General features: G+C 34.9%; 3 protein-coding genes and 1 pseudogene across 3 annotated transcripts in view; 2 read left to right on the top strand and 2 right to left on the bottom strand.

The window, feature by feature from the left end:
* Positions 1 to 490: 490 nt before the first annotated feature.
* Positions 491 to 7156, bottom strand: LOC132040238 (uncharacterized). Its single transcript, XM_059430868.1, has 7 exons — positions 7078 to 7156; positions 4537 to 4606; positions 4209 to 4268; positions 3117 to 3231; positions 2154 to 2269; positions 1789 to 1913; positions 491 to 1012 (listed from the first exon to the last, which is right to left on the bottom strand). Exons 1-7 carry the CDS (start codon positions 7152 to 7154, stop codon positions 889 to 891), a joined length of 687 nt encoding a protein of 228 aa, XP_059286851.1. The 5' UTR covers positions 7155 to 7156; the 3' UTR covers positions 491 to 888.
* A 3159-nt stretch (positions 7157 to 10315) lies between these two features.
* LOC132040092 (xanthotoxin 5-hydroxylase CYP82C4-like) lies at positions 10316 to 14082 on the top strand. The gene is given in 5 exon segments (XM_059430709.1): positions 10316 to 10541; positions 10543 to 10621; positions 10623 to 10837; positions 11779 to 12217; positions 13253 to 14082. Coding segments are annotated over 5 exon segments (1572 nt in total). The 5' UTR covers positions 10316 to 10335; the 3' UTR covers positions 13886 to 14082.
* Positions 14083 to 14360: 278 nt separating this feature from the next.
* On the bottom strand, positions 14361 to 18136 carry LOC132039323 (protein JINGUBANG-like; annotated as a pseudogene).
* A 7029-nt stretch (positions 18137 to 25165) lies between these two features.
* LOC132039322 (xanthotoxin 5-hydroxylase CYP82C4-like) overlaps positions 25166 to 25532 on the top strand; it is an 8453-nt gene continuing 8086 nt past the window's right edge. The window contains exon 1 of the mRNA XM_059429824.1: positions 25166 to 25225. Within this exon, the coding sequence (XP_059285807.1) occupies positions 25166 to 25225 (60 nt within the window). The remainder of the gene's footprint in view (positions 25226 to 25532) is intronic.

Below are 25532 nucleotides of genomic sequence, written 5' to 3'. Positions count from 1 at the left end.
ATGCATTTTTATAGCTAAAATAAGTAAATATTGAGGAAATGTTCTTTTCATTCTATATCACGTTTGGAAAATTCTGAGAAAGACTACTCGATGTCTTTTAATGTTGCATCACTTATGTAGCAAAATACTGAAAGTTGAGATTAATTAGCAATGCTACCAATACCAGCAAGGAAGTTCAAAATTTATAACAAAAATAAAACGGATGTACACTTATAGTTCAATGAACTGTAAATGATTTATTTGTCATTTCCAGGTTACGAATCCACACTAAATATATAGAGTTTTGTCTAATTGATTTATAAGTTCTCCCAGGGTGTGAAAATTTACGAACTCTCTGTGTATAAAAGTTAAATCCAAGTAAGAACTTAAAGGTCTCTAAACGTACATATAATGTGAGTTCTTTCCAAAAATTTACTCTAATATGCTCGTGACAACATAAACCCATGGAATTTGTGTCAATCAAATGCACAAAGTTATCCATGCCACAAAAGACAACAAACGGCGCGAAAATGAATTAATAATTCTATCCATACAGAGCATTTTTGTGCAGGAACGTTCGTGAATAATGGATGGAGCTCAGAAATGGACTAAATATTCGGACATGCAAATGTCAATGATTCAATATACTCTAATCTTCATAAATCAATACAAGTCAAAATTGCTAACCAACGAATTCCCTCCAGGTCGAATTTGTTCATAAAGACATTCCACGGTTAAGAAGCCTGACTTGCAGAGTGAATGGTAAAGGGCGTAACATTGTTATTCGATGAAAAGCTTTAGTCCAAATACCCTCGAAATTTCTTGAAAAAGAAAGGTACTGGACAGAACATACTCGTCACTGAAGAATCGTGTGCCAACTTCCATGAGGAAAAGCCATTGAGTAATCCCTCAGTTAGACGGTCTCTGGCATGCAACAAACAACTGCCAACTGATAAAAGCAATCAGCAATGAGCTGAATAGCTCAAAGCCTACCACTTTTGGAAGGTGCCAACCCAAGCCTCGCCTCAGATAACTGCAAACACCATAGTAGTAGCTTAGTCTTTTTTGAATCAGACATGAAAAATACAACTGAAACACAAGCAGTTATTTTCTTTAAGTAGAAGTCAGATCAGGTTCTCAGCTTGAACATTCATGTCAAATTATTGCTAATTTTAGCAATGCAAACCGACTCCCTGCCCAACCAATTTTATGTCCTTTAGTTTCTCGCGCCTAAAAAAAATGTTTCTCCACAGGTATCTTGCGCATTTTCTGATGTTGTAAAATTAAAATTGCCACAATTTTAGAATTTATGTGCAAAGACGATCCTAATAGCAGCAACTTAATGCGATGGTAAGCTGTCCATTTCAGAAATTGGTCCATTTGGACTGTTAAACAAGCCAAGTCAATTAATGGGATAAAAAGAGAGATTCTTGGCATGATATAAATTTTGAGAGAAGTTCTGCTAGAGCACTTATTAACTGGAGAACATTAGAAAGTATACAGGCTCAAAAAGAAAACTTGAAATTTTCCAAACTAGAGTTAGTTTGTATTATAAGACAGACAGCTAATGTAGATTTAAATGGTCCTTTTTTTGAAGTAAAAAGGTCTATGCATAATGCATTTTGCTAACTGAAAGCACCCTTATTTCCAGCCATAGCCACTATCACTGTACACAAGAAACTTTTTAGTTCTAACTCATTTTCTCCAAGCAGTTAGCATTTACTAATGCAATCCAAAGTTTGTACTGCTTCATTCATGTGAAGCAGCCACTTAAGATTTGCGTTCATTCACTATAATAAGAAAACAGACCTGGTTATGGATGGCATTGTTGCCACAATCCCAGCACATGCATATATGATAGGTATCAAAGTCTTAGGTTTGTTTTTCCGAAGCCACATAAGAGAACCCAATGCTGCTAGTGATATACTGAAAACCTGAAGTAAGAAATAAGACCAAACGTTAAAGTCAGACATGATAGATGTCCTCACACTCCATAATATGTGATATTAATTAACGAAGTCGATGTTCTCTCTTCTCTCTTCCTTGTTTCTTTTTTTTTCTTTCTTTGGGCAGGGGGAGGGGAGAAACATGGGGGTTACAGGGTTGGGTATTTTAGGGAAGGAGGTCCTACACTGCAAAGGCTAATAAATTGACCCGGAAGAATAAAACTCTACCAAATTCGCATTTGCTTCTAGGCCTTGCAAGATGTAGTCCCATGTGAACTCCAATCCTCTAGCACCCACCCAAAGAGGTGCCAATCTATGCAGAACAGAATCAGCAAAAGCCCACCCTGTGAACATAAAAACAATGAAGTTAAAAGCAAGAAAGTTACAGCAATTTCAAGAGCAATTATTCTTTCTTTTTCTTTTTGAAACACAAATTTATTTCAATTGCTGCTCCTTGGTTTAATTTCACAAAAGAAAAAAAAAAATTGAAGGGTCAAAATGTTGGTAGATCCTACGCCTCTCATCTAGTATTTCATGTTTATCATTCCAAGTATAACAATAAGATCACCATGATGGAACTAAGAAAATTATGTCCAACAAACAAGAAAATGCTTTGCCATGTCACCCTTCTTAAGTTGCGATACTGTTATTGGAACTCTCATTCTCAGTCATACAACTCCTTTGACCACTTACGCCTGCACTTTTAGTAAAATCTGAAACGACGCAATATGACTTTACCTTTTTCAAGTTTGCGCTTTAACAAACTTTGCCACAACAAGAAATAATCTGTCAATGATTAAAGATACTAGTCCAATTTCTATTCTTCTTTTTAGAATGGTAGCAGTAAAACTAGTCCAATTTCTTTTCACTCGGATATTTTGTCTAGCAACCCAGTTCAGATTCACAATCCACAAAGCATTACAGAAGAAGTTAAGATAGATACGGTGGTAAATTCAGCCAATAAAACCTATTATCTGCCTTCCATTTTATAAACACACTTTTACATTCTTAATAATCCAGTGAACCAATTACTAAAGGTATTCACCAAACTGCGTAGGCCAGCATTTTGGAACAATTCCTAATTCTCAATTGCTAGATTTCCAGCTGACTTGTCAGGCTAATAGGTTTAATCACCCAGTAACGAAAATCTGACTAATTCATGTTATTTCAGGAAAAAGTAAATCAACTCACCTAGTCCAACAGCTTGGAACTTATGATTCTGCGAAATATTTCTGTGTGTTAACTGTGTCAACGCAAAATATAGGCCTGCAACATCTATAAACCCGAATAAAGCCTTCAACAATTCCTACAAAAAGGAAAGGAGCAGTTTATGATCAGCTATTAGCAAATTCTCTCTGAATAAAAAACTAACAAGAACCCATCACTAAATTGCCAAAAAAAAAGGATTAACTTTTTTTATGAGACATCAGCTATTCTTGCCAGGAAATAGAAACGACATCAATGATCAGCCTCCATTGAAAGCTTTTAGTGCATGGAACACAAGAAGAGAACATATGTTGACCATTTGATTCATCATTGAACCAAGTTTCTGTAACACAGTCAAATGTAACATTGATGCTTTGAGTTCCTGTTTGTTTTGGTTATTCGTAGTGCTCAGCATGGATTCAAATTCCTAGGCAAAGAGAACAAAAGGGACATGCCTCCTACCATGTTGAAATAACAAAAAGAAAGAACTGGAAGGGGCAGCTTTGTGTGTTTTTCAATCGAGTGTATTCACCAAGTTCCAATTTCTCAGGTCATCCAACTATAATAGATGGATAAAATCAAAGGGTTGGGGAAAAGGATGGTTGAAAGAAAAGACCAAAAGTACTTCAAGCCGAGTCTACATCCAGCAAACCTAGAGTTCAGCAAGCCTTGAAAATATGGGTCTTCTATAGAGTGTTAAACTAAATATCTGTGTTTATCTGTAGCTGTTGGAGAAATAACCAAAAGCCACAGGTTCTTATCAATCTTAATAAAAACGGACAAATAGACGTGACAGTTTATAAGCTGCAGTTCTCATTCTGACAGGAATCTTTCACCATGCTATGCAGCCAGTATGATTCTAACAGAAAAAAGAAAAAAATGAATACAAATACCAAAAAGGGATCCGGTGTGATCAAGGCCAGAATCCTATTTTACTGAAGCTATTGCTATCTATTGTAGATGAAACACAAAAATGCAAATTGATCCTTGACATTAAGACAACATCAAAACTGCCAAAAAAAGATGATGGTGTTTAAGATAATGGAAACATATTAAAAAGGGGGGATAACAAAATACCTGATATGGATCAAAACTGTCGCTTTCAGATACATTGAGAAATGTTGCTAGACAAACTAGCTGAAAAGGAAAAGAATCTAAATAAGCTCGATGCGGATACTAAAAGGAATAAAACAAACAAAAGTAAAATCCAGGAAGTTAAGTTCATATTCTTTGACATTGTTTCTGGTTAAATCGTACTCGGAGCTAAAATACATTGCATCTCTCACTTTCCTTTTTTTTTTTTTTTTTTTTTTTTTTCATGTTCTTGTTGGGAAGAGCTAATTCCACTAAGTAAAAATAGGTAATGAATCCATAGTCATGGCATAATCGAGCAGGAATTATTTACCTTTACTAGTGAGGTAACAAGGTAAACAACTGCAGCTCTTATTGAAGTCCATAGTGTATCATACTCGGACCTGTATGAAAACACCTAAGTCTCAATATCTGTTCAAAATTTCCTTTTCAAAATAAAATTCTATTCAGAATTATGGTATTGGATTATAAAGGCCACCCGCCCATGTCATGGACATCAAGGTGATAAAAATGTTCTATCAACAATCATAGATTCAATAGAAAAAGGAACATACTAGAACAACTCACTCAAGAAGGACAGAGACTTGTCATGCATAACAGCAGTTGAATTTGACTAACTTTTGAAAGCAGACCATGAAATGATTGAGTAGACAGAATACTATCTAGTACTCCTATCAGATTTAAATATTAAAGTCTAAGCACTGCGACAAAAGTAAAAAAATATGGATAACCTGATACAATCGCCATCACTCATGAACTTTTTTAGAAAAATTAAGAGCAACAAGGAATAAATGCACAAAAGAGAAGACCTTGATTCCTCTGCTTTGGTTCTTATTAGCAAAAGCCGTTAGCTTGAAATGTACCAAGATTAAATAGAAGAAAAACACGATTGCCTGCCAGTGGAAGGTTTTCTACGTTCAGTCAATCTACATAGAGTAAACCATGGATTCTATATGAACCAATGGATCGTGACATAAACAGTACATCTCAGAGAGGTCGTATGGGTTGGTAGTAATGGAATGCTTTCATTATCTAAAAGAAGATTAAACAAACCTAGCTGCTTAAGTAAACTGTATCTTATTTGATTACTTTACCCAAAAAAAAAAAAAGTAAACTGTATCTTAGATAACCTAGCTGCTTAAGTAAACTGTATCTTAGATATATATGCTCACCATCAAATAAACAGAAAGCTAAATTGGCCTGCTTGAAACCTATGTTGATCTTCACTCTCCAAAAATGTTTCCGCAGCCGTGTTGAATCCTCCAAAAATGCACTAATTTTGGAGGATTCAACACGCACCCGCTCACATCTTTTAAGAGTCCAAGCGACATAGCTTGAAACTATTGGTTCGAGATGAAGCTGAATCCATTACAATGTCATCCTTAAGAGACAAATTAAACTAAGAAAAGCACCTCTCTAGTCCTTTATCCCACAATCATAGCATTGAAAACACTTTCCTAATGTATGCACAAAACCAATAAATGCGTCATTTTTTGCATAATCTTTTGCCAATTCACCATGGTTAAAACATCATGACAATACAATAATGAATCATTTTTTCATTTCCCATGATTCATTATTGTATTGTTTTGTAACCATGTTTGTTTCCATTGTTTTTAAAATTATGTTGTATGGTGTTGTAAACCCATTGTAATCCCGTGGTTATATAACCGTGAAAAAGTCCAATTTTTTTAACCACGGATTTGGTGGTTTTTGCGTGGCTACCTATTTCATTTCCCTATTATACCCCCATCCCATCCAAACAATGTATTCATTAATACAATACAATACCATACATTATGAAACCATGAGTAACGACCATCCAAACAGAGGCTTAAGCATTGACATAGACTCGTGATTACAGAAAAAGATAACATCACCTATAAGGATAACATCTTTCCAATAATTGATTAATATTACAATAGAAACTCTTATAACTGTTTAACATTAACTCCTAGAATTAAATATACCACATTTAGTGCATATCCAGGAGCAGGTAAAAAAAAGATCGTCAATACAAGTCATAAGAGAAATTACTCAATCAAATTGCATATAAGGAGATCGAAACTGATTCTTGAAAAATATGTAACTCAGCTTAGGCTATTTAAGAAAAAAGGAAACGTACAAAGGGGTAGCTGAGTAATACACAAGGATTGCACAGTTGAAAAAAACTTACCTAGTGTTTGCACTTAACCAATAAATGCATCTTTTTTTTGCATAAACTTTTGCTACTTAACCATGGTAAAAAATACACTTCAAACTTCAAATATCATGATAAAACACTTGATAATCAATAAAGAAAACTATACTTTGTATAATTTACCAATCAGAAAACTCTTCAAACTGTTAAATATTAATTCCTAGTTACTAAATTCAGTGCATATCCAGCTGCCAGTAAATCATAAGACTTAATACAGGTCACTAAATTGCAAAGTAACACTAAAAACAAGATTCCAAAAGAAAATTAGTCAATCAAGAACATGGGAATTGAAAACAAACCCAAATTGCATATAAGGAGATCCAAACAGATTCTTGAAAAAAGTAACTAAATTTGGGCTATTTAGGAAAAAAAAATGTACAAAGGGGTAGCAGAGTAATAGACAGCATAACCTATAAAGATAACATCTTTTAAATAATTTGATTAACATTACCAATCAAACACTCTTCAACAATAATTCCTAGGATTAAAAATACTATATTCAGTGCACATCCAGCTGCCAGGAAATCATACTGAGAGTTAATAAATTGCATACTAACACTAAACATGAGACCCCAAAAAAACCTCAGAATTGAAACAAAATCTTGAAAAATATGTAACTAAATTTGGGCTATTTAAGTAAGAAAGAAAACGTACAAAGGGGTAGCAGAGTAATAAACAGCATGAGGTCCAAAAGTTAAGATTGCACAGTTGAAGAAGTGGAACACCGTCATCTTCTTCGGAGAGATCTCAAACCAAACCTAAGTTGCTGATACTTTTTGTGTTGTCAGATGGATCTGCTTGACATGCATCCACTTTATTTGGGCCCCCACTTTTTATATGGGCTCTCCACTGTTTATATGGGCTTTAAGTTTAATTTAAAGACCACCCCCAGCGAAGGACAATCCTGCAAATTGCCCTTTCTTCTTTTTTTGCCCGGATTGTCGTTCAAAGGCACTGGTCTTTAATTTTTGTCCCTCAAATTGTTGATCTTTTATTTTTGTCCATCGCTTAAAAAAGTGATCGAAAATACCATGAGATTAGGGTTAGAACCCCTGCTCAGTAAAAAATTAAAATAAATTCGCAAGGCAAACTCTACCTTATGCTTGAAAGCAAACTCTGCCTTAAGGCTGCCTTATAAGATAGAGTTTAATACAAACTTTGACTTAAGGGTAGAGTTTCTACCTTAAGGCAAATTTTGCCTTGTGATTTTTTTTTTTTAATTTTTGACTGAGCAGGGGTTCGAACCCATGAATTTTTAGGCGAAGGACAAAAATTAAAGACCAACAATTTGAGAGAAAAACAAAAATTAAAAGACCACCCCCTAATGAGGAAAATCATGCAAATTTCCCTTGGGTCATTCACACGAATATCCCTATCTTGGGGTGGTATTTAATTTTTGCCTCTCAAATCGCTGGTCTTTAATATTTGTTGTTCGTCACTTTAAGTAACTAAAAAGTGGTCGAAAATACTGTTGACATCGAAAAAAAAAAAAAATCGACCTATCCTTATCTATGATCTAATTTCACAAGGCATAAGTTTATAGAACTTTTGCCTTGTCCGGCATAAATTCTATAGGAGTTAAATTATCCGACATAAATTGTGTACTGCCTAATTAATTCAACCGACATAAATTTATATTTTCCATCATAATATAATACAAGTTATGCCTTGTAAGACATAACTTAATTCCTACAGAAAAATTCTCTAAACTTATATATGCCAATCGAATTACATATTACACAACTTATGTCAGACAAGGCAAAAGTTTTATAAGCTTATGCCTTGCGAAATTAGGTCATAGATAAGGGTACTTTGACCCACAAAATTTCATTAAATGAGAAGTAGGAGAAAAAATTAAAAGATCAACGATTTGAGGGGCAAAAATTAAAGACCACCCCGAATTAATAGGAGCAATCCGCGCAAAAAACTTTAATTTATGCCCTTCAAATGGGTGGTCCTTAATTTTTGCCCTTCAAAATCGATTACCCTTCAAGAGGCATAGATTACGCGTCATAATAAGTTATGTTACCTTAAAGAACTTATGTCGTGGCATAAGTTCTATTTTGAAAGACAAAAATTAGAGGCCATTCCATTTGAAGGAAAACCATGCAATTACTTCCTTCGAATCTAGCTAAACATGTACTTCCTCCGTCTCAAAATAAGTGCATCTTAGCAAAACTCATACCCATTAAGAAATCAATAAATACAATGTGGAGTTTACTAAACTACCCCTATTTTGTAGATGGAACATTGCGCAATATTAAAGAGAACTACATTTTTAATGCTAAGGGCATAGTTGAAAAACACTTGCCAATTTATGTTTTGAATTCATAAGATGTTGCTTATTTTGGAACAATTTTTTCTTTTGCTAAGGTGACACTTATTTTGGAACGATATTTATTAAGACAATACAAACAATACAATACTCAGGGGCAGAGCTACAATATAGCGTCGGGGGGACGCTTTTACGTACACGATAGTTAAGTAGATATAGCGTGAACCCACATACAAAGACAACTAGTTGGCTCAGCGGTCACTACAAGAAAGTATAAAAATCGCAACAAAATTTTTTATATTTGGCAACAACTTAGTTTTATTGTTGGCAAATGAAAAGAATTTATTTTTTGCATAGTATTGATTATTAGCAAAAAAACTTTTGCAACAAAAAAAATGTTAGTTAAGAAGAAATATGCAACAAAATATATTTTTGTTCAAAAAATCTTTGAACAATAATCCACATGCAAAAAAAAATTTGTTGCCAAATATAATTTTTCTTGTAGTGGGTAAGAAGTGGGTGGAAAAGGACTTGTGCCACGAGTTGTTGGTTTGAAACTTGCTCTCAGCAGTTTTCTTCAATTTTTTGCTAACATAAAGCTGCATATGTGCAGATTTTTTTTATTTTTATTTTATTTTTAACTTTAACAGTTTCTTTTCTTTCCTGTACGTTTTCCTCAGCAATATATACATATTTTTAAAAAACAAAACATAAAATTGACAATTAGAAAAAGTAAAATCACGTTGAAAGTGCAATCGTAATGATAATGTTTATATTTATATAGTGTTCAACTTATTTTCGTTAGTTTCTTATTATATATTAGGCTGAGATGGTTGACATAAAATTCAAACCCATTTGAAATTTATAAAGACAATACAATACTATACATTATGAAACGATATGTAGCGACCACCAAAACAAACAGTTGAGTTCTTTGTGTTTTGCTTTTTTCTTCAATAAAAATCAACGTGTATTTTGCAAAGCTAATATATAATATACAACTCCTTTAGAACAAAAAAGAAAAGAATGTTCTTTTAAAAGAAAAAGAAAAAAGAAACTATCGCATGCGTATTGAGGTGCAAAGGCATGCATGGATTACTGTTGGCATCGCCGTTTTTATGTACTAACTACGGTCTACCGAGAGGTAAGACCGAAAATTAAGTTTCTATACCTGGTGTGCATATATGTTGTGAACAGAATAGGATTTAGAACTTGAAGTTTATGGGTTCCTAAGCAACCTTAAATTGATATATATTATATAATTAGGTTCACGGTCAATTTTTTATATAGTTATTTAGGAGTAGTAAATTTTTTTAATACACATATAAGAGTTTAAACAAAAGCTATTGAATTCTCGTGAATCCGTAATAAGTAGACACGTAAGCACATAATTCTATAGCAAGTCAATATAGTGATAGAAGATAGTAAACGACTATACTCCAATTAATACTGGTGTAAGTCAATGAAGCGGGCTAACATGCACCACGCCATTAAGCTTAATTTGTAGAAATATGCTTCATGCTTAATAACTCATGATAGGTTGTTGAAACAAACCTATAAATTGATCTTAGAGTTTTCTTATAATTTAACATCCTTTTAATTCTTTCATTTCCCAAGTCGAATTAAAATATCAATACATGGACACCTCTTCCTACTTACCACTCATTGGAGTACTATGCATTTTCTTATATATTTTTCTTTTCAAAAATAAAAAAAAAAATTCTAAACAAGCTCCTGAACCAGCTGGAGCATGGCCCATTATCGGCCATCTCCACTTACTAGGCGGCGCCGAGCAGCTTCTGTATAGAACGCTCAGCGCCATGGCCGACAATTATGGGCCAACACGGCACTCGCCGAGCCTTTGTGGTTAGCAGTTGGGAAATGGCAAAAGAATGTTTTACTTTGAATGACAAAGCATTAGCTTGCCGGCCCCAGCGTGGCTGCAAAGCATATGGGCTATGGTTATGCGGTTTTCGGGTTTGCACCATATTGCCCTTTTTGGCGTGAAATGAGAAAAATTGCTATGTTTGAACTTTTATCGAATCGTAGACTTGATACTCTCAAGCATGTTCAAGTGTCTGAAGTGGATATTGGGATTCAAGAGCTGTACAAATTGTGGGTCGATAACAATACTGGCAGGTAAAGTTGGTCTCAAGTAGGATCGATTAGGTCCAATATGAATAAATAAAACAAGTTGAGTCAATAAATATATCATATGACATAATCTACTTCAAGTTTTAAACATAATCTTGCAAACTTATGAGTCAAAACCTAATTGATGTCCAACTAAAACGTACACATTAATAGTGCAACCTATTCACTTTTCAGCATTCAAAAATAGCTATTATCACAAAGTTTAAAATTCCACAAGTGAAACACCACGATATTATTCTAGAGTTTCACATGTAGAGTTTAAAACTCTATTCTTTCCTTAAAAGTGACTATTTGTGAATTTTATCCGACTAAATCCCCTTCATTATTTGTTGTCTATTTTCTTATATTTTGATGAATTGCCAAATCAAATTAAAATAACCGTTCTTTTTTTCTTTTCTTTTTTTGTATTCTAACGCATTATTCTGTCACTTAAATTTTGATAATAATGTGAAAAAAATGATATTTTCATGTAACGATAGAAACTGTCGCTAATTTCTCTAACGACAAAATAAGTAACGGAATTATCCATGGACATTTTTAGTTTCCTATGGATTACGTCTGTATCTTAGTGATGGCTCTATATATCCATCACTAAGCTTAGCAATATTGGATGCGAAAATCCATCACTAACTTCTTAGTTACGACCATTTTTCCTACGAATTAAAATTTGTGCTAATCAATTTTAGCTATTAAATTTTATCCGTCGCCAATAAATTCAATTTCTTAGTATTTATAGCGAGAATATATATATATATATATATATATATTTTTTTTTTTTTACTATTTAGGACTAAAAGTTGTCCTTCCCTTTAAGATGAAACACAAATGATTTTTACTCCCACTCCAATCCATTCATGTTTGAACTGATTGGACGGGTTAATACACTTGCTATATCATGAGCTAAATTTGACACCTCTAACTCACAGACCGATGCTTATCGAGCTGAAAAGGTGGTTCGAGGATTTGACACTAAACGTAATCGTCAGAATGGTCGCTGGGAAACGTTATTTTGGTGCTGGTGCAACTTGTGATGATGATGAAGCTAGGAGATGCCAAAAGGCAATAAATCAATTTTTCCATTTGATTGGAATTTTTGCACCATCAGATGCATTTCCAATTTTGGGTTGGTTTGATATAAATGGGCATGAAAAGGCCATGAAAAAAACAGCTAAGGAGCTTGATTTTATACTTGAAGGATGGCTAAAAGAGCATCGTGAGAAAAGAAGATGTACAAGTACTGAGGCTAAGAAAACTACTGATGGTTTGGCACAGGATTTTATTGATGTCATGTTATCACTTCAAGAAGAAGGGCGACTCTCTAATTTTCAGTATGATGCTGATACAAGTATCAAGTCCACTTGCCTGGTATGTTTGAAAAAGTCCCCATTTTTTTTTTTTTTTTTTAAAATTTCCTCCCGGTGTCCGGCCCGTACCCACATTGAACCCAACTATATCCGGAGTCCCACCCGGTAGGGCCCCATTCAGGAGGAAGCGCTCTCTATCAAGAATTTTTTCATACCCAAGGCTCGAACTCGAAACCTGTAGTTAAGGAGAACGTACACCTATCCATCCGTCGCACCACACATCATTTAGATTACAAATTGACCTATTCGGCGCACAATAATTTATTGAAAAATTGGTATGATATAGCAATTCTTTTTAGAATTATCGGTCGAGCTGATCAAAGTTGACATGCATATATAGACTTAAACTTTTAAGGCAAATGCATATAGCTACAATATTATTGATTGAGGGTAGTGAGACTCAAATACAGAACCTCAGAATGTTCTAAAATTATTGAATTGCCTGAATATGTCTTTTCCAAAAGTTTAAGTAATCAAAAATGCAATTACTATTATGTACTAAGGCCTTTGACAATGGGGATTCACTTTAATTAAAAAGAAAATAGAAATTAGCAATGACAATTCTAAGGCCTTTTTTGTGATGTTTTCTCAGATGCATTTCCGAGGGTCTTTGGGTTGGTATGACATAAATCGCTACCTTCCAAGGTAGGGAGAAAACAGCTACACTTTAACCTTGACCCCATATTGTAGAATTTCACTGGGTATGTTGTTGTAGCGATGAAATTTATCGCTAGTCTGTCACTAGTATCTAACAATATTTGTTATTACGCATCACTAATCCATTGTTACATAGAATTAGCAATGAATTATTGAATTAATCAATCTTGTCAAGAACATGTGTGAATTTCTACATTTTGATTAAAACAAAGACGCTTCCACGATATCCGTAATCATTAGTCATTATTTACAATATTTTTTGATTTATTTTACATCCACTGATAAAACAATGTGATAGTACAAAATTTACTTGCATTATCTAAAATAGAAGTTAACCCCGATTCCATTAATTGCAGTTAATATATTCTGTTTGGTGTAGGCACTTATTCTTGGAGGCAGTGACACAACAGCAGGGACACTAACATGGGCCATTTCATTACTCCTAAACAATCCTAAAATATTAACAAAAGCACAAGAAGAAATTGATCTTCATGTTGGCAAAAACAGACAAGTTAATGAATCAGACATTCCAAATTTAGTCTATATTCAAGCCATTATTAAAGAAACATTACGTTTATACCCTGCTGGTCCACTATTAGGACCTAGAGAAGCAATGAATAATTGTGAAGTTGGTGGCTACAAAATTACCCCTGGCACTCGATTAATAGTAAATGTGTGGAAAATACAAAGGGATCCAAGAGTTTGGGAAGATCCTGATTCTTTTAAACCTGATAGATTCTTGATGAGTAGTCATTCAAATGTTGATGTAAAAGGTCAAGATTTCGAGCTCATTCCGTTTGGTTCTGGTAGACGTTCTTGTCCTGGCGCGTCTCTGGCGCTACAAGTTCTTCATCTGACATTGGCGCGTCTTCTCCAAGCTTTTGAGTTTTCTATGCCTTTGGATGATCAACCAATTGACTTGACGGAGAGCCCTGGTTTAACTATACCTAAAGCGACACCATTGGATGTTCTCATCACTCCACGCCTTAGTGCCAACCTTTACAGTTGTTGATACAATTTTTTTGTTGTACGTCTGCTTATCACCTGCGTTAGAATCAAGCAGTTCAATTTGATTGTACCCGCCTAAATTTCCTTGTTCAAGTTGGTTGATTAGTCTCTCCTTTCTGTTGAATAAAATACAAGTTTGTACCTTCATTTTACAGGAATAAAATACTGGAGATGTATCTTTCTCAACATTGTTGTAACCTATGACTCTTGCATATTTGCAATTTCTTTATCTATTTCGCTTCATTTAGGATTATTAGACGATTCATCACTCTTTTTTCTTGAACTGAACTCGAGAATGATTCTTTTTTTTTTTTTTTTTTAGAACACCCTCGAAAACCTAGGGGTTTCGTCCTTGGAGGGTGATCCGGGCCCAAAACCAATCAGGACAAAAGGCATAATTGATGGACAACCGGTGAACATTCTTGTACTACCCCTTGTTGGTCCTGAGAGACGGAGTTAATCAATTATTGTTCAACATATGAAAAAAGAAAAATAATTGCTTTATTCATCTATTATATACCAAAAAATTTATATAGAAATCAATGGACAACAAATTTACACACGATTTAATTGTACAATATCTTACAACATTACATAAATAATCCCCAATCTTTAAAAATTCTTCTCTGTTTGCAAGGAGTGTAACAGAAACAAATCAACACTTTAACAAATAGGACTGAAAATCCTATTGAACATCCCCATTCCCATGGCCATTCTGCATAATAGGTGCCATTTCTGAAACACTCCAAACTTTCACAGATTTATCAAGACTTCCACTATAGAGCACCCATTTTTGGTCACTTCTTGTTGATTCTTTATCCTCTTCAACAGCCAAACATTTCACTGGCCCACTATGTCCTGTCAACACAGACAAACATGTGTGAATAGAATCTTCTTTCCTCCAAACACATATGTTTTTGTCTGCTGATCCACTAAAAACAAGATTCCCTGCTGACTCAAGACAAAGCACAGCCAATTTATGACCTTTTAGTACACCCCCATGAGTCCAATTTTTCTTCTCTTTTCCCCAAAAATTTACAACCCCATCTGATGATCCACAGTACACAACTGAACCTGACTAGTTAACTGCCAAAGCAGTCACAACACATTCTTGATTCAAAAGGGTCTGCACCAAAACATGCCTTATGGTCTTTGGTGTAAATTCCCTTTCCCAGATTTTGACAATTCCATCAGCTGAACCTGTAAACAGGAGTTGCAAAATTAGCCCATAAAAATATGACCGCTCATTTATTATTTTAGCTCATTTTAAGTCAACCCTTTTCAGCCCATCTAAAATAGGGTTGATATGTAGCTCAAATTGGAATTATATGTAGCCAAATTGACCCATAAAAAACATAAAGAAAAAAATAGTTTTATCAGGTACTTAAGAAATTATATGGGAACAATAACAACAACAACATACCCAGTGTAATTTCACAGGTGGGATCTGGGGACGGTAAAATGTATGCAGACATTACCCTTACCTCGTGGAGGTAGAGAAACTGTTTCCGAAATACCCTCAGCTCAAGTAACGCATATCAAAGTGAAAGATTATAAAAGAACAAATAAAGAAATTAAAATTTAATAAGAATTTGCCAACTTGGGGTATGACTTGCCTTTTAGCCAATTTTAGCTCAACCAATTTCAGCCAAAGTAACTTTTGGGGGAGTTAATGACCCGCACATTTATTAACTCAGCCGATTTTGACCCGCCCTAACTGTTTTTCTCGAGCCGAGGGTCTATAACAACCTCTCTACCTCCACGTAGGGGTAAGGTTTCGCAGACTCACTTTGTGGAATTATACTGGGTATGTTGTTGATTTTGACCCACCCAAATTTAGCCCAACCCACTCGTTTGACACCCTTATCTGTACAGATAATACCATCAACACTAGTTACTACCGAATTAGCAGCATCTTCATGGGCTTTGATAGATTCAAGGCATTTTGAACTGTCAGCTCTCCAAACTTTGAATGTTCTGTCCCATGAAGCAGAGTATAAAAGGCCATGGTTATGGTCCATGCTTAAACAAGAAATTGCATCCCAATGTGCGATCCAAATGGAAGTTCTGTTATGTTTGGCTGACATGAAGTAGTTGCTTGGCCTAATTGAAGCCTTGAAAATGTCAAAGAATGTTGGTAAAGTTCCAGCAGGCTTGTAACTGCTTGGATTGTTAGGTTGTACCTGTTGAGATATATAATACAACTAGGTAATTTACCCACGCTTCGCATGGTGGTAAACGACCTCATTAAGCTCACATATTTAATATCCGAACAATACAAAAAATCCTTTCCGGATTATTAGATTCTTTTACAACTATAGTTTTGAGCCATTCGTTAATGTTATAGGCAATTAAGAATATCATTATTTTTTTTCCGTGCACTTAGTAAATATCTAAACATAATTTACAAATGGTAAAAAAAAATCAATTAACAAATCTGCACTGACAAATTTAATTTGCTAGCGTATTCTTAATTATAACACTCCTTTAGACATAGGAAATAAAGGAAGCGAATGGTCAAAAGACGTGGTTGTAAATGCGAATTTGATTTAAATAACGTCTACACAAAGGTATTCGATCTCTGTCATAGACTAAGTTCAACTTCTGCAGTGGCACATTGCAATAGACTGGAACATCACTATTTCTTCTCACCTTGAAATGGAGGCAAATACATTCTATCTTGTTACAGAAAACAACGTAGTCACCTCATTGATCAACAAAAATATAAATGACTAAATATATATTATAAATAAAAACACACACCTAATAACTAATTTCTCACAATTTGGACGATTTATGGATCAAGATATAGCCAGTGGCAGGACCTTCTCTCTGGCATCGTTACCAACCTGTGCAGGAAACTAAGTCAGCAGATATCAGCAAACACATGAGCGATATGGATAAAATTTTAAAATATAAATATAAGGGAAAAATATATTTTTAAAAAGACAATACGAAAAAATTTATAACATTACTCTGCAGAAGTTCATCCTATGATGTATAGGTGTAGGCCTGCAATATATATCTTATTATCTCCAGTTCTACCAGCCCAAAACATAATAGGATTTATTTTCTGTTCTAGCATTTCATTTCTTCAATACCCTAAACTAATGTTGCTATAGTGGTATTAATGTTGCTATAGTGAGATTCAAATACACTTCATCAATTAAAGCACACTCACATCGGCCTTTCTACTTAAGTGTGGTGACAACCTGCAATTACGTTATGATATGATTATCAGCACACATTATTCATTCATAGAGCACAACGATAGCTTTCAGTATCAATATTCCTCAGTCCAATCCTTACTACGACCTTCTAGCTTGTCTTCATTTTTATTTGCCCAGATATTTTGTATCTCCAAAGCACAAGATAAGAATGTAAACCAGAAGAACCTACGATAACTATTTTCTGAACAACAAAGATATCAACTACTCCCTCCGTCCCAAAAAGATTGTCCTCTTTTGACTTGACACAAAGTTTAAGAAATAAAGGAAGACTTTTGAAATGTGTGGTCCAAAACAAGTCTTAGATATTTGTGTGGCTGTAAATCATCTCATAAAGTTAAATTGTTTCTAAATATATAAAGGGGACAATCTTTTTGGGACAGACTAAAAAAGAAAGGAGGACAATATTTTTGGGACAGAGGGAGTATATGTTATATTTCAATATAGTAGGAGACATTATAATTCTAACAGTTTTGCACATTGTGTAAGACTCGTGACAGTTGAAATCCTGATTACCTTTCACATTTTTAAAACTGCAAGATGAACAAAATGATCTTTAAGGAACAATCAGTCTTTAAAAGATTTGCATAAAAAAAGATATCAGTAAAGTAAAATAGTAGAGAGAGCCTGAACTATTCCATGGGATTTATTTTGTTGGTTAGGAGACAGACAAACCTTGGGAATTTAAAAAAGCAACCATATCTATTTCCAAAAAACTTAAGTTAATATTGAAATTAAATCCATCCAATTGAGAATTCTTTTATGTGAGAGTTTCTTTCAATTTCTTTTTGGTATTATTGCAGTAAATTCGTATGTTGGAGGAACCTTCCATAGCCAGTTGATAAAACATGTTTAAGTTCAAGACTGATCATTAACTAATTGAAGGACTTCAGAAATTTGATTAAATGAAAACATATATTACCATAAAATGTTGAATTAAAGCTTTGACATACCACCATCATCTTTGCTTTCCTCCTCTTTAAGGTGGTGTAGAAATAGCCAAAGGAGAATGGGTCCAAGTAGCCCATTTGCGTATAGAAAATGGAATTGATACTTCTCTAAACTTGAGTCCTCAAATTTAGAAACGCTAAACCCGCCCATTGAACGCAACAATTTTGCAATATGAAGCTTTCTGATTAAGAATCTAGTCTCTACAAAAATATTGACAAAGTATCTTATTTGTTTCTGATTTAAAGCACATCTTTATTTGCAAGTGGCTGTTGATGTAACTCCATTATATGTTACATGACATGTGTTCTTTATGTTTCAAAAGGATATGTGGGAGAAAGAAGTGGAAGAGAAAGCGATACATTACCATCATAGTTTTCTTGGGTTGATAGCTTTAGCAACTCTTACGCCTTTCATTTGAAGACCTACAATAGAAGAAAAATCCAAAACTAAATCATAAAACAGTCTACAAATAGCATTAAAAGGCCATGAATTGCTATGAAAGGTATTACCAGCGGCATCAACTTTCAGTGGCAATCTAAAAGTGACAACACGAGGGACAATTGAGGAAAAAGAAACCTTGATGATAATGTGGAATTTGAGATTATCATAATACCAACCCAAAGCAAGATTTATGAAATCACGGCGATTTTTTGGCACATACTCATGATACAACTACTCAAAAGTATGAAGTTTATTTCTTCACTTATTACCCAGAAAACCAAACTGCAAAATAACTAAAATAAAAGGTAGAAGAGTATATACCTCAGGTGTAAATAAACCATCAGAGGTTCAAGAGTAATCGTTGTAGGCGCTTGTTCTGCCCTCAGTCACATCTCTGTACACCCTGTCCAAGCTTATGAAATCACAGCAAATTCTTGACACGCGCTTGTAATACATCGACTTTTAAAGTACAAGTTTACATTTTCTATGATTACCCAAAACCCCAAATACACAATAACAAAAGAAAGAAGTAGAAGAATATATTACCTCAAGTGTAAATGAACCCCTGGAAATTTCAGGGTGACCTCTGTAGGCCCTCGTTTTGCACCCCTACACATCTCTACTTCAATGTTATAAATAATCATAATACAAGAAGGAAGAGTGAATTACACAACACGGTAAGAACGGATAAGTGAAGCGTTCCGACAAACTAATGAAACAAATTTAAATTGAACAATTGAAATTGGAAAGAACAAACAGTTAAATTAGTTTTGTTCACAATTGTTGGAGGAGAGAACCGAGACTTGATCAGAGAGAGTGATTGCTAAGACCTGGAAAGGGGATTCAACGCAAGAATTAGCTAATAGGTTATTTGATTAAACAAATCAAGTAGAAAAATTTGAACAATAAGGTCGCCGCCAGAAAGCTAAAATATTAACAATACAATTACTAACAGCATGTAACTTCGAAAAATAATGAACGGCGAAATAAAGAGACCCTAAAGTTAAAAATTTACAGAGCAAGTCACGTTACGGCCAAAATCCATATAATCAGATATGCAAACATAAGTGGACAAAGGTACAGTAAAAAGCAATTAGACTGAACTCTCAAATGGAAATAGGCAAGGAAAAAGTAGTAGCAGAAGAAACCTTCAATTGCAAGAGAGACTAATGGAGATTTTTAGAAGAACCTTTCAATTGCAGTAGAGATTAATGGAGAATTTTGGAAGAAACCTTCAATTGCAAGAGAGATTAATTGGGAATTTTAGAAGAAACCTTCAGTTGCAAGAGAGATTAATGAAAATTTTTGGGAGAAACTATTGGAACTATTAGTTAGTTATACACGTGGCAAGTAGATTAGATATTAGCTAACTTAAGTGTTGTAATGATTAGGTGGTTAGTTAGTTATGAAGATATTTTTCATTTTCCTATATACATAGCACTGTACAGCTGTATCCATTTCAATTCAATTGAGTCGGTTATTTTCCTCAACCATCTTCTTTGCATATTTTCTCTCTCTACACTTTCACCATTGATGAAGCTTTAAGAGCTTAAAGCTCACATTTTCACATGGTATCAGAGCAGTCGGTGCTGGCTGTTATAGAGCAATTTAGATTGCGATTTTAGATTTCCATTTTCTATCCTTACGATTACAAATTTCAATTTTTCTTTTTACAAAACCTAAATCTTCAAGGAGTGAATTTAGATTTCATTTTTGTTCACTTTGCGATCGAAGAATTTAGTTTTTCTCTTGATAAATTCTAAGTTTCATCTGCGAATTCATCAATGGCGGTAGAGAAAGTTGATTACACACATCCTCTTTACATCGGTCCATCAGATACCTCTAGAGTAGTATTAATTCCTGTTAAGCTCACTGGATGTGAAAATTACGGGATATGGAGTAGATCGATGAGGATCGCACTGCTTGGAAAAAGGAAATATGGATTTGTAACTGGTACTTGCTCAAAGGAATCAGTTAAGGAGGAATTGCATGAACAATGGGAAACTTGCAACACGATTGTATTGTCCTGACTGATGAGCATTGTTGCTACAGAACTCATCAGTGGAGTTATGTATGCTACGAGTGCACAAGCAGTGTGGGAGGATTTGAAATAGCTATTTGACAAAGTTAATCGAATGAGGATCTACCAATTGCACAAAGAAATAACAACCTCATGCAAGTTACTGATTCTGTTTCAGTAAATTTCTCAAAATTAAAAGCTCTTTGGACTGAATATGATGTTGATGTACCTTCACCTAATTGTGGTTGCCCTAAATCAAAGGACTACGTAGATCATCTAAGTGAGTTGAGATTGATTCAGTTTTTGAGTGGATTGAATGATTCATATGAACAAGCACATAGACAAATTCTGTTGAAAAGTGTTACTCCAACTACAAACCAAGCTTTCTCTATGATAATTGAGGATGAGATTCAACATTCAGCTTGTTTGACCATAATGAAGGGGAAAACTGATGCTATAGCTATGCAAGCTAGTAGAAATCAAGCAAATTCGAATTATAATCAAGGAAATCAATTCTACAATCAAGGAAATCAGAATTATAGAGGAAAGAAATCCACACTGCAATGTGAATTCTATCATTTCACTGGACATTCTAAGGAGAACTGTTACTAGCTAATTGGCTACCCAGCTGATTGGAAACAAAGGAAGAAATGTGGTTATAATAATGGGAATATCAGGGATCAGCAGGGTATAATATTTCTGGAGTTTTTGAAAACCAAGGACATGGAAATCATGGAGGAAACAGTGGTCAATCTTCTTTCTCTTCAGTCAACAATGTATCTGGAAATGGTGATATCCAAGGACAAGCATCTAAATCCACTAGTGGTCATGAAGTCAACAATGCATTCTTGGCAAAGACACGAGGGTTCAGTAAGAAAGAGTACAAGCGGATACTGGGATTGCTAAACAAAGAAACAAAGGGAAAACAGGTTAATATGACAGGTATTGTCTAATTTTTTTTTTCAGAAGACTGGATTGTGGACTCAAGTGCTTCTCATCACATAGCAGCAAACAAACACTTAATGTCAAAAGGTCATCGTATGATTAAGTCACAGAGATAAGGTAAATTTGCCTACTGGAGACAAGGTGGATATCACACACATTGATGATGTACCAATATTTAATAATGAAGCTATAACAAATGTGCTGTTTGTGCCAGATTTCAAGTTTAATCTATTGTCAGTATCAAAAATCACCAGGGAATTGTCATGCTTTGTCTTTTTTTATCCTGACTTCTGGGTCTTTCAGAACCTTTACAGTGGTAGGGTGAAGGGGATTGGTAAGAAAGATGGAGGCTTGTATATATTCAGGAGCTGGGGTGGAATAAAAGAACAAGAAGGACAAGATGCAATAAAGAAACATCAGAATATAGTTGCAAATGTACCAGCTCAGAATTTCGATCTACGGCATAGGAGGCTTGGACACCCCTCTGCACAGGCTATGAAGTGTTTGGACTTGATCTTAGATAATAAGTCTAGTGACTCACTAAATAATTGTCCAGTTTGTCCACTTGCTAAGCAAACTAGAATGTCTTTTCCTACTAGCTATTCGAAATCTGACTTGCCTTTTGATATTGTACTTATGGATCTTTGGAGACCATATAGAACCTCTACATTTGATAAGAAATACCATTTTCTAACTGTTGTTGATGATTGTAGTAGATACACTTGGGTTCATTTGTTGCAACTTAAGTCTGAAACAGTTGTAGCAATTAAGAACTTTCAATTGATGGTAAAAACTCAATTTGACAAACAAATTAAGGTGATAAGATCAGACAATGGCACAGAGTTTTTTTTAACTCTCAGTGCGAAGAATTGTTTCATAGTCTTAGAATTGTACATCAAAGCAGTTGCATTCATACACCACAACAAAATGGTGTGGTAGAAAGAAAGCACAAACATATACTTAATGCTGCTAGAGCCATCAGATTCCAATCTAATTTACCTATCAAGTATTTGGGTATTTGTATTACAACAACAGTTTATTTGATAAACAGGTTGCCTTCCTCAGTTACTGGAAGAAAAAGTTCATATAAGTTGCTATTTCACAAACCACCATCTTTTTCTCACTTAAGGGTCATTAGATGCTTGTGTCATGCATAAGTTGTTCCCAAAAGAGACAAATTTACTACTAGGGCCACACTTGCAGTGCTTATGGGCTATTCTCCAACCAAAAAGGTTATTTGCTGATGAATTTAGAGAATAAGCAATTTTTTGTTAGTAGAGATGTGGTGTTCCAAGAGCATATTTTTCCATTTGTTGGCCCTCATGAACTCATTCAGCACTTGGAAACCACTTCTCTTGCTTCATCTAATGTTGATATACTTCATTGATTGTGCAGCTGAAGATTCCTGCTTTACACCAGTTGCAAGTATTTCAGAAAAAAAAATGATGTCATGGATGCACAAGTAGAGCCAAATGCTGATGTGCATGATGCTCAGCGTGATATTCATTTGGATCCTGATGCTCGTACTGCTCCCCTCACCTCATGGTGCCTGATATTGCACCATCTTCTGCAATTCCTCAGACAGGATCAGATGAAGGAAGTGATTTGCCTTCAGCCTCATTACCTGATCCACCAACCAAGCAGACAACTAGACCTTCTAAGCAGCCTATTTGGATGAAAGACTATGCAGCTCCTAGCAAAAGTCAGCCCAATAAATATCCTATGGCAAATGTTATGTCCTATGATCACATTAGTCCTGCTTATCAGACTTATCTAGCCAAATTTCCACTTTGGTGGAACCTCACAATTCCAAGAAGTAGCCAAAGATGAGAGATGGATTCAAGTAATGCAACAGTAAATTCAAGCCCTTGAAGACAACAAGACATGGGCAATAGTTGACTTACCTCATGGGAAAAATGCAGTCGGTTCAAAGTGGGTGCACAAGATTAAATACCAAGCCAATGGTGAAGTTGAAAGATTCAAGGTAAGGTTAGTTGCCACAGGGTATAGTCAATAAGAGGGCCTTGACTACCATGAAACTTTTCACCAGTTGCAAAAATGGTGATATCAAGTGTGTTATTGCTCTTGTTGTTTCAAAGGGCTGGTCATTGTATCAAATGGATGTGTATAATGCCTTTTTGCAGGGAGATATTTATGAAGAGGTGCATATGGAAATGCCTAAGGGTTTTAGAAGAAAGGGGGAGCATAAAGTTTGCAGATTACTTAAGTCCTTGTATGGACTTAAGCAAGCTTCTAGGAAATGGAATATCAAACTCACCACCGCCTTATTGGATGCTGGTTTTACTCAGAGTGCTTGTGATTATTCCTTATTCACATTGAAAGGGAAAGAGGGGATGGTGATTATCCTAGTTTATGTTGATGATTTGCTCATCACTGGAAGCAGTGCACAATTGATCACTGAGGCTAAACAAGTGTTGCACAAACAGTTCAAGCTAAAAGATTTGGGGGATCTCAGATATTTTTTGGGAATTGAGGTGTTGAGATCTACAACTGGAGTCATTTAGAATCAGAGAAAGTACATTCTAGAGCTGATCTCTGATTTGGGACTCAGTGGTGCTAAACCAGCTTTAACCCCTCTAGAATCAAATTTGAGATTAACCACAGCAGAATATGATCAAGCCACTGGATCCTCAGGAGAGAAGTTCTCAGAGATGTTAGTTTGTATCAAAGGTTGATAGGCTAGCTCATGCATGCTACAACCACTAGACTTGACATTAGCTATGCAGTGCAAACTCTTAGTCAATTTATGCAGCATCCCAAAACATCTCATTGGGAAGCTACTACAAGAGTTGTTAGATATCTTAAAAGTTTAGTTGGGCAAGGTGTTTGGCTACAAGCTAATCCTGCCGAGAAGTTGACATGTTGGTGTGATTCAGACTGGGCAGCCTGCCCCAATACCAGGAGATATGTGACTGGTTATGTAGTTAAGTTTGGAGAATCTTTAGTTTCTTAGAAATTAAAGAAGCAACAGACTGTTTCTAGAAGTTCAGCTGAGGCTGAATACAGGAGTATGGCCTCAGCTGTAGTAGAAATTACTTGGTTGTTAGAGTTGTTTAAAGAGTTGGATGTTCCTATGCATATGCCTGTTACTGTTTTCAGTGATAGCAAATCTGCTATGCAAATAGCAGCTAACCCAATCTTTCATGAGCGTACAAAACATATCGAGATTGATTGCCACTTTATTAAAGACAAGATCAAGGCTGATCTAGTTCAAACACAATATGTTCCTACATAGCACCAAGTGGCAGATATACTGACTAAATGCTTGGGACATGTCCAACATATTCATCTGCTAAGCAAGCTTGGTATGCTCAACATTTTGCACCCTCCAGCTTAAGGGGGAGTATTGGAATTATTAGTTAGTTATACACATGGCAAGTAGATTAGATATTAGCTAACTTAAGTGTTGTAATGATTAGGTGGTTAGTTAGTTAGGAAGATATTTTTCATTTTCCTATATACATAGCACTGTACAGTTGTATCCATTTCAATTCAATTGAGTAGGTTATTTTGCTCAACCATCTTCTTTGCATATTTTCTCTCTCTACACTCTCACCATTGATGAAGCTTTAAGAGCTCAAAGCTCACATTTTCGCAGAAACCTTCAACTGGAAAAGAAATTACTGGCGAATTGTAGAAGAAACCTTCAGTTACGATTGGAAGGGGCGTTTCTTTTCTGATGGCAATTACTGGCAAATATGCGAAGCGACTCTTCGAGTCCATAGTAAAACACCGACAGGTTATCTTTTCTGGTGGTTTATTTAGTGGAAATAAAGAAAAAATTGCAAAAAAAAAAAAAAAAAAAAAAAAAAAAAAAGGAAAATAGATAAATAGGTTTTCTGATCAATGAGGCATGCCACATCGCGGGGCTCGTGTCCACTCCTATATATATATATATATATATATATATAGATATATAGATTACGTAATAAAAGTGTTATCTTAAATAGTTTAAACTTTCATATTAGATAGTCATACGAATACAATGGTGGAGCTAGGACTTTTCATAAGAGAATTTGAAAAATGTAAGAATACCACCAAAAAAA

This window comes from Lycium ferocissimum, chromosome 12 (genome assembly GCF_029784015.1).
Source record: "Lycium ferocissimum isolate CSIRO_LF1 chromosome 12, AGI_CSIRO_Lferr_CH_V1, whole genome shotgun sequence".
In the NCBI taxonomy this organism is placed as follows: domain Eukaryota; kingdom Viridiplantae; phylum Streptophyta; class Magnoliopsida; order Solanales; family Solanaceae; genus Lycium; species Lycium ferocissimum.
This window is presented reverse-complemented; position numbering and strand designations above follow the sequence as displayed.

Excerpts from the sequence above, each read along its gene's own strand:
- LOC132040238 (XM_059430868.1), bottom strand. The coding sequence starts at position 7,154 with ATGACGGTGTTCCACTTCTTCAACTGTGCAATCTTAACTTTTGGACCT. Across the intron at positions 3,232-4,208 it reads ACAGTTTTGATCCATATCAG|GAATTGTTGAAGGCTTTATT; the intron begins GTATTTTGTTAT and ends TCCTTTTTGTAG. Across the intron at positions 2,270-3,116 it reads GTTCCAAGCTGTTGGACTAG|GGTGGGCTTTTGCTGATTCT; the intron begins GTGAGTTGATTT and ends TTATGTTCACAG.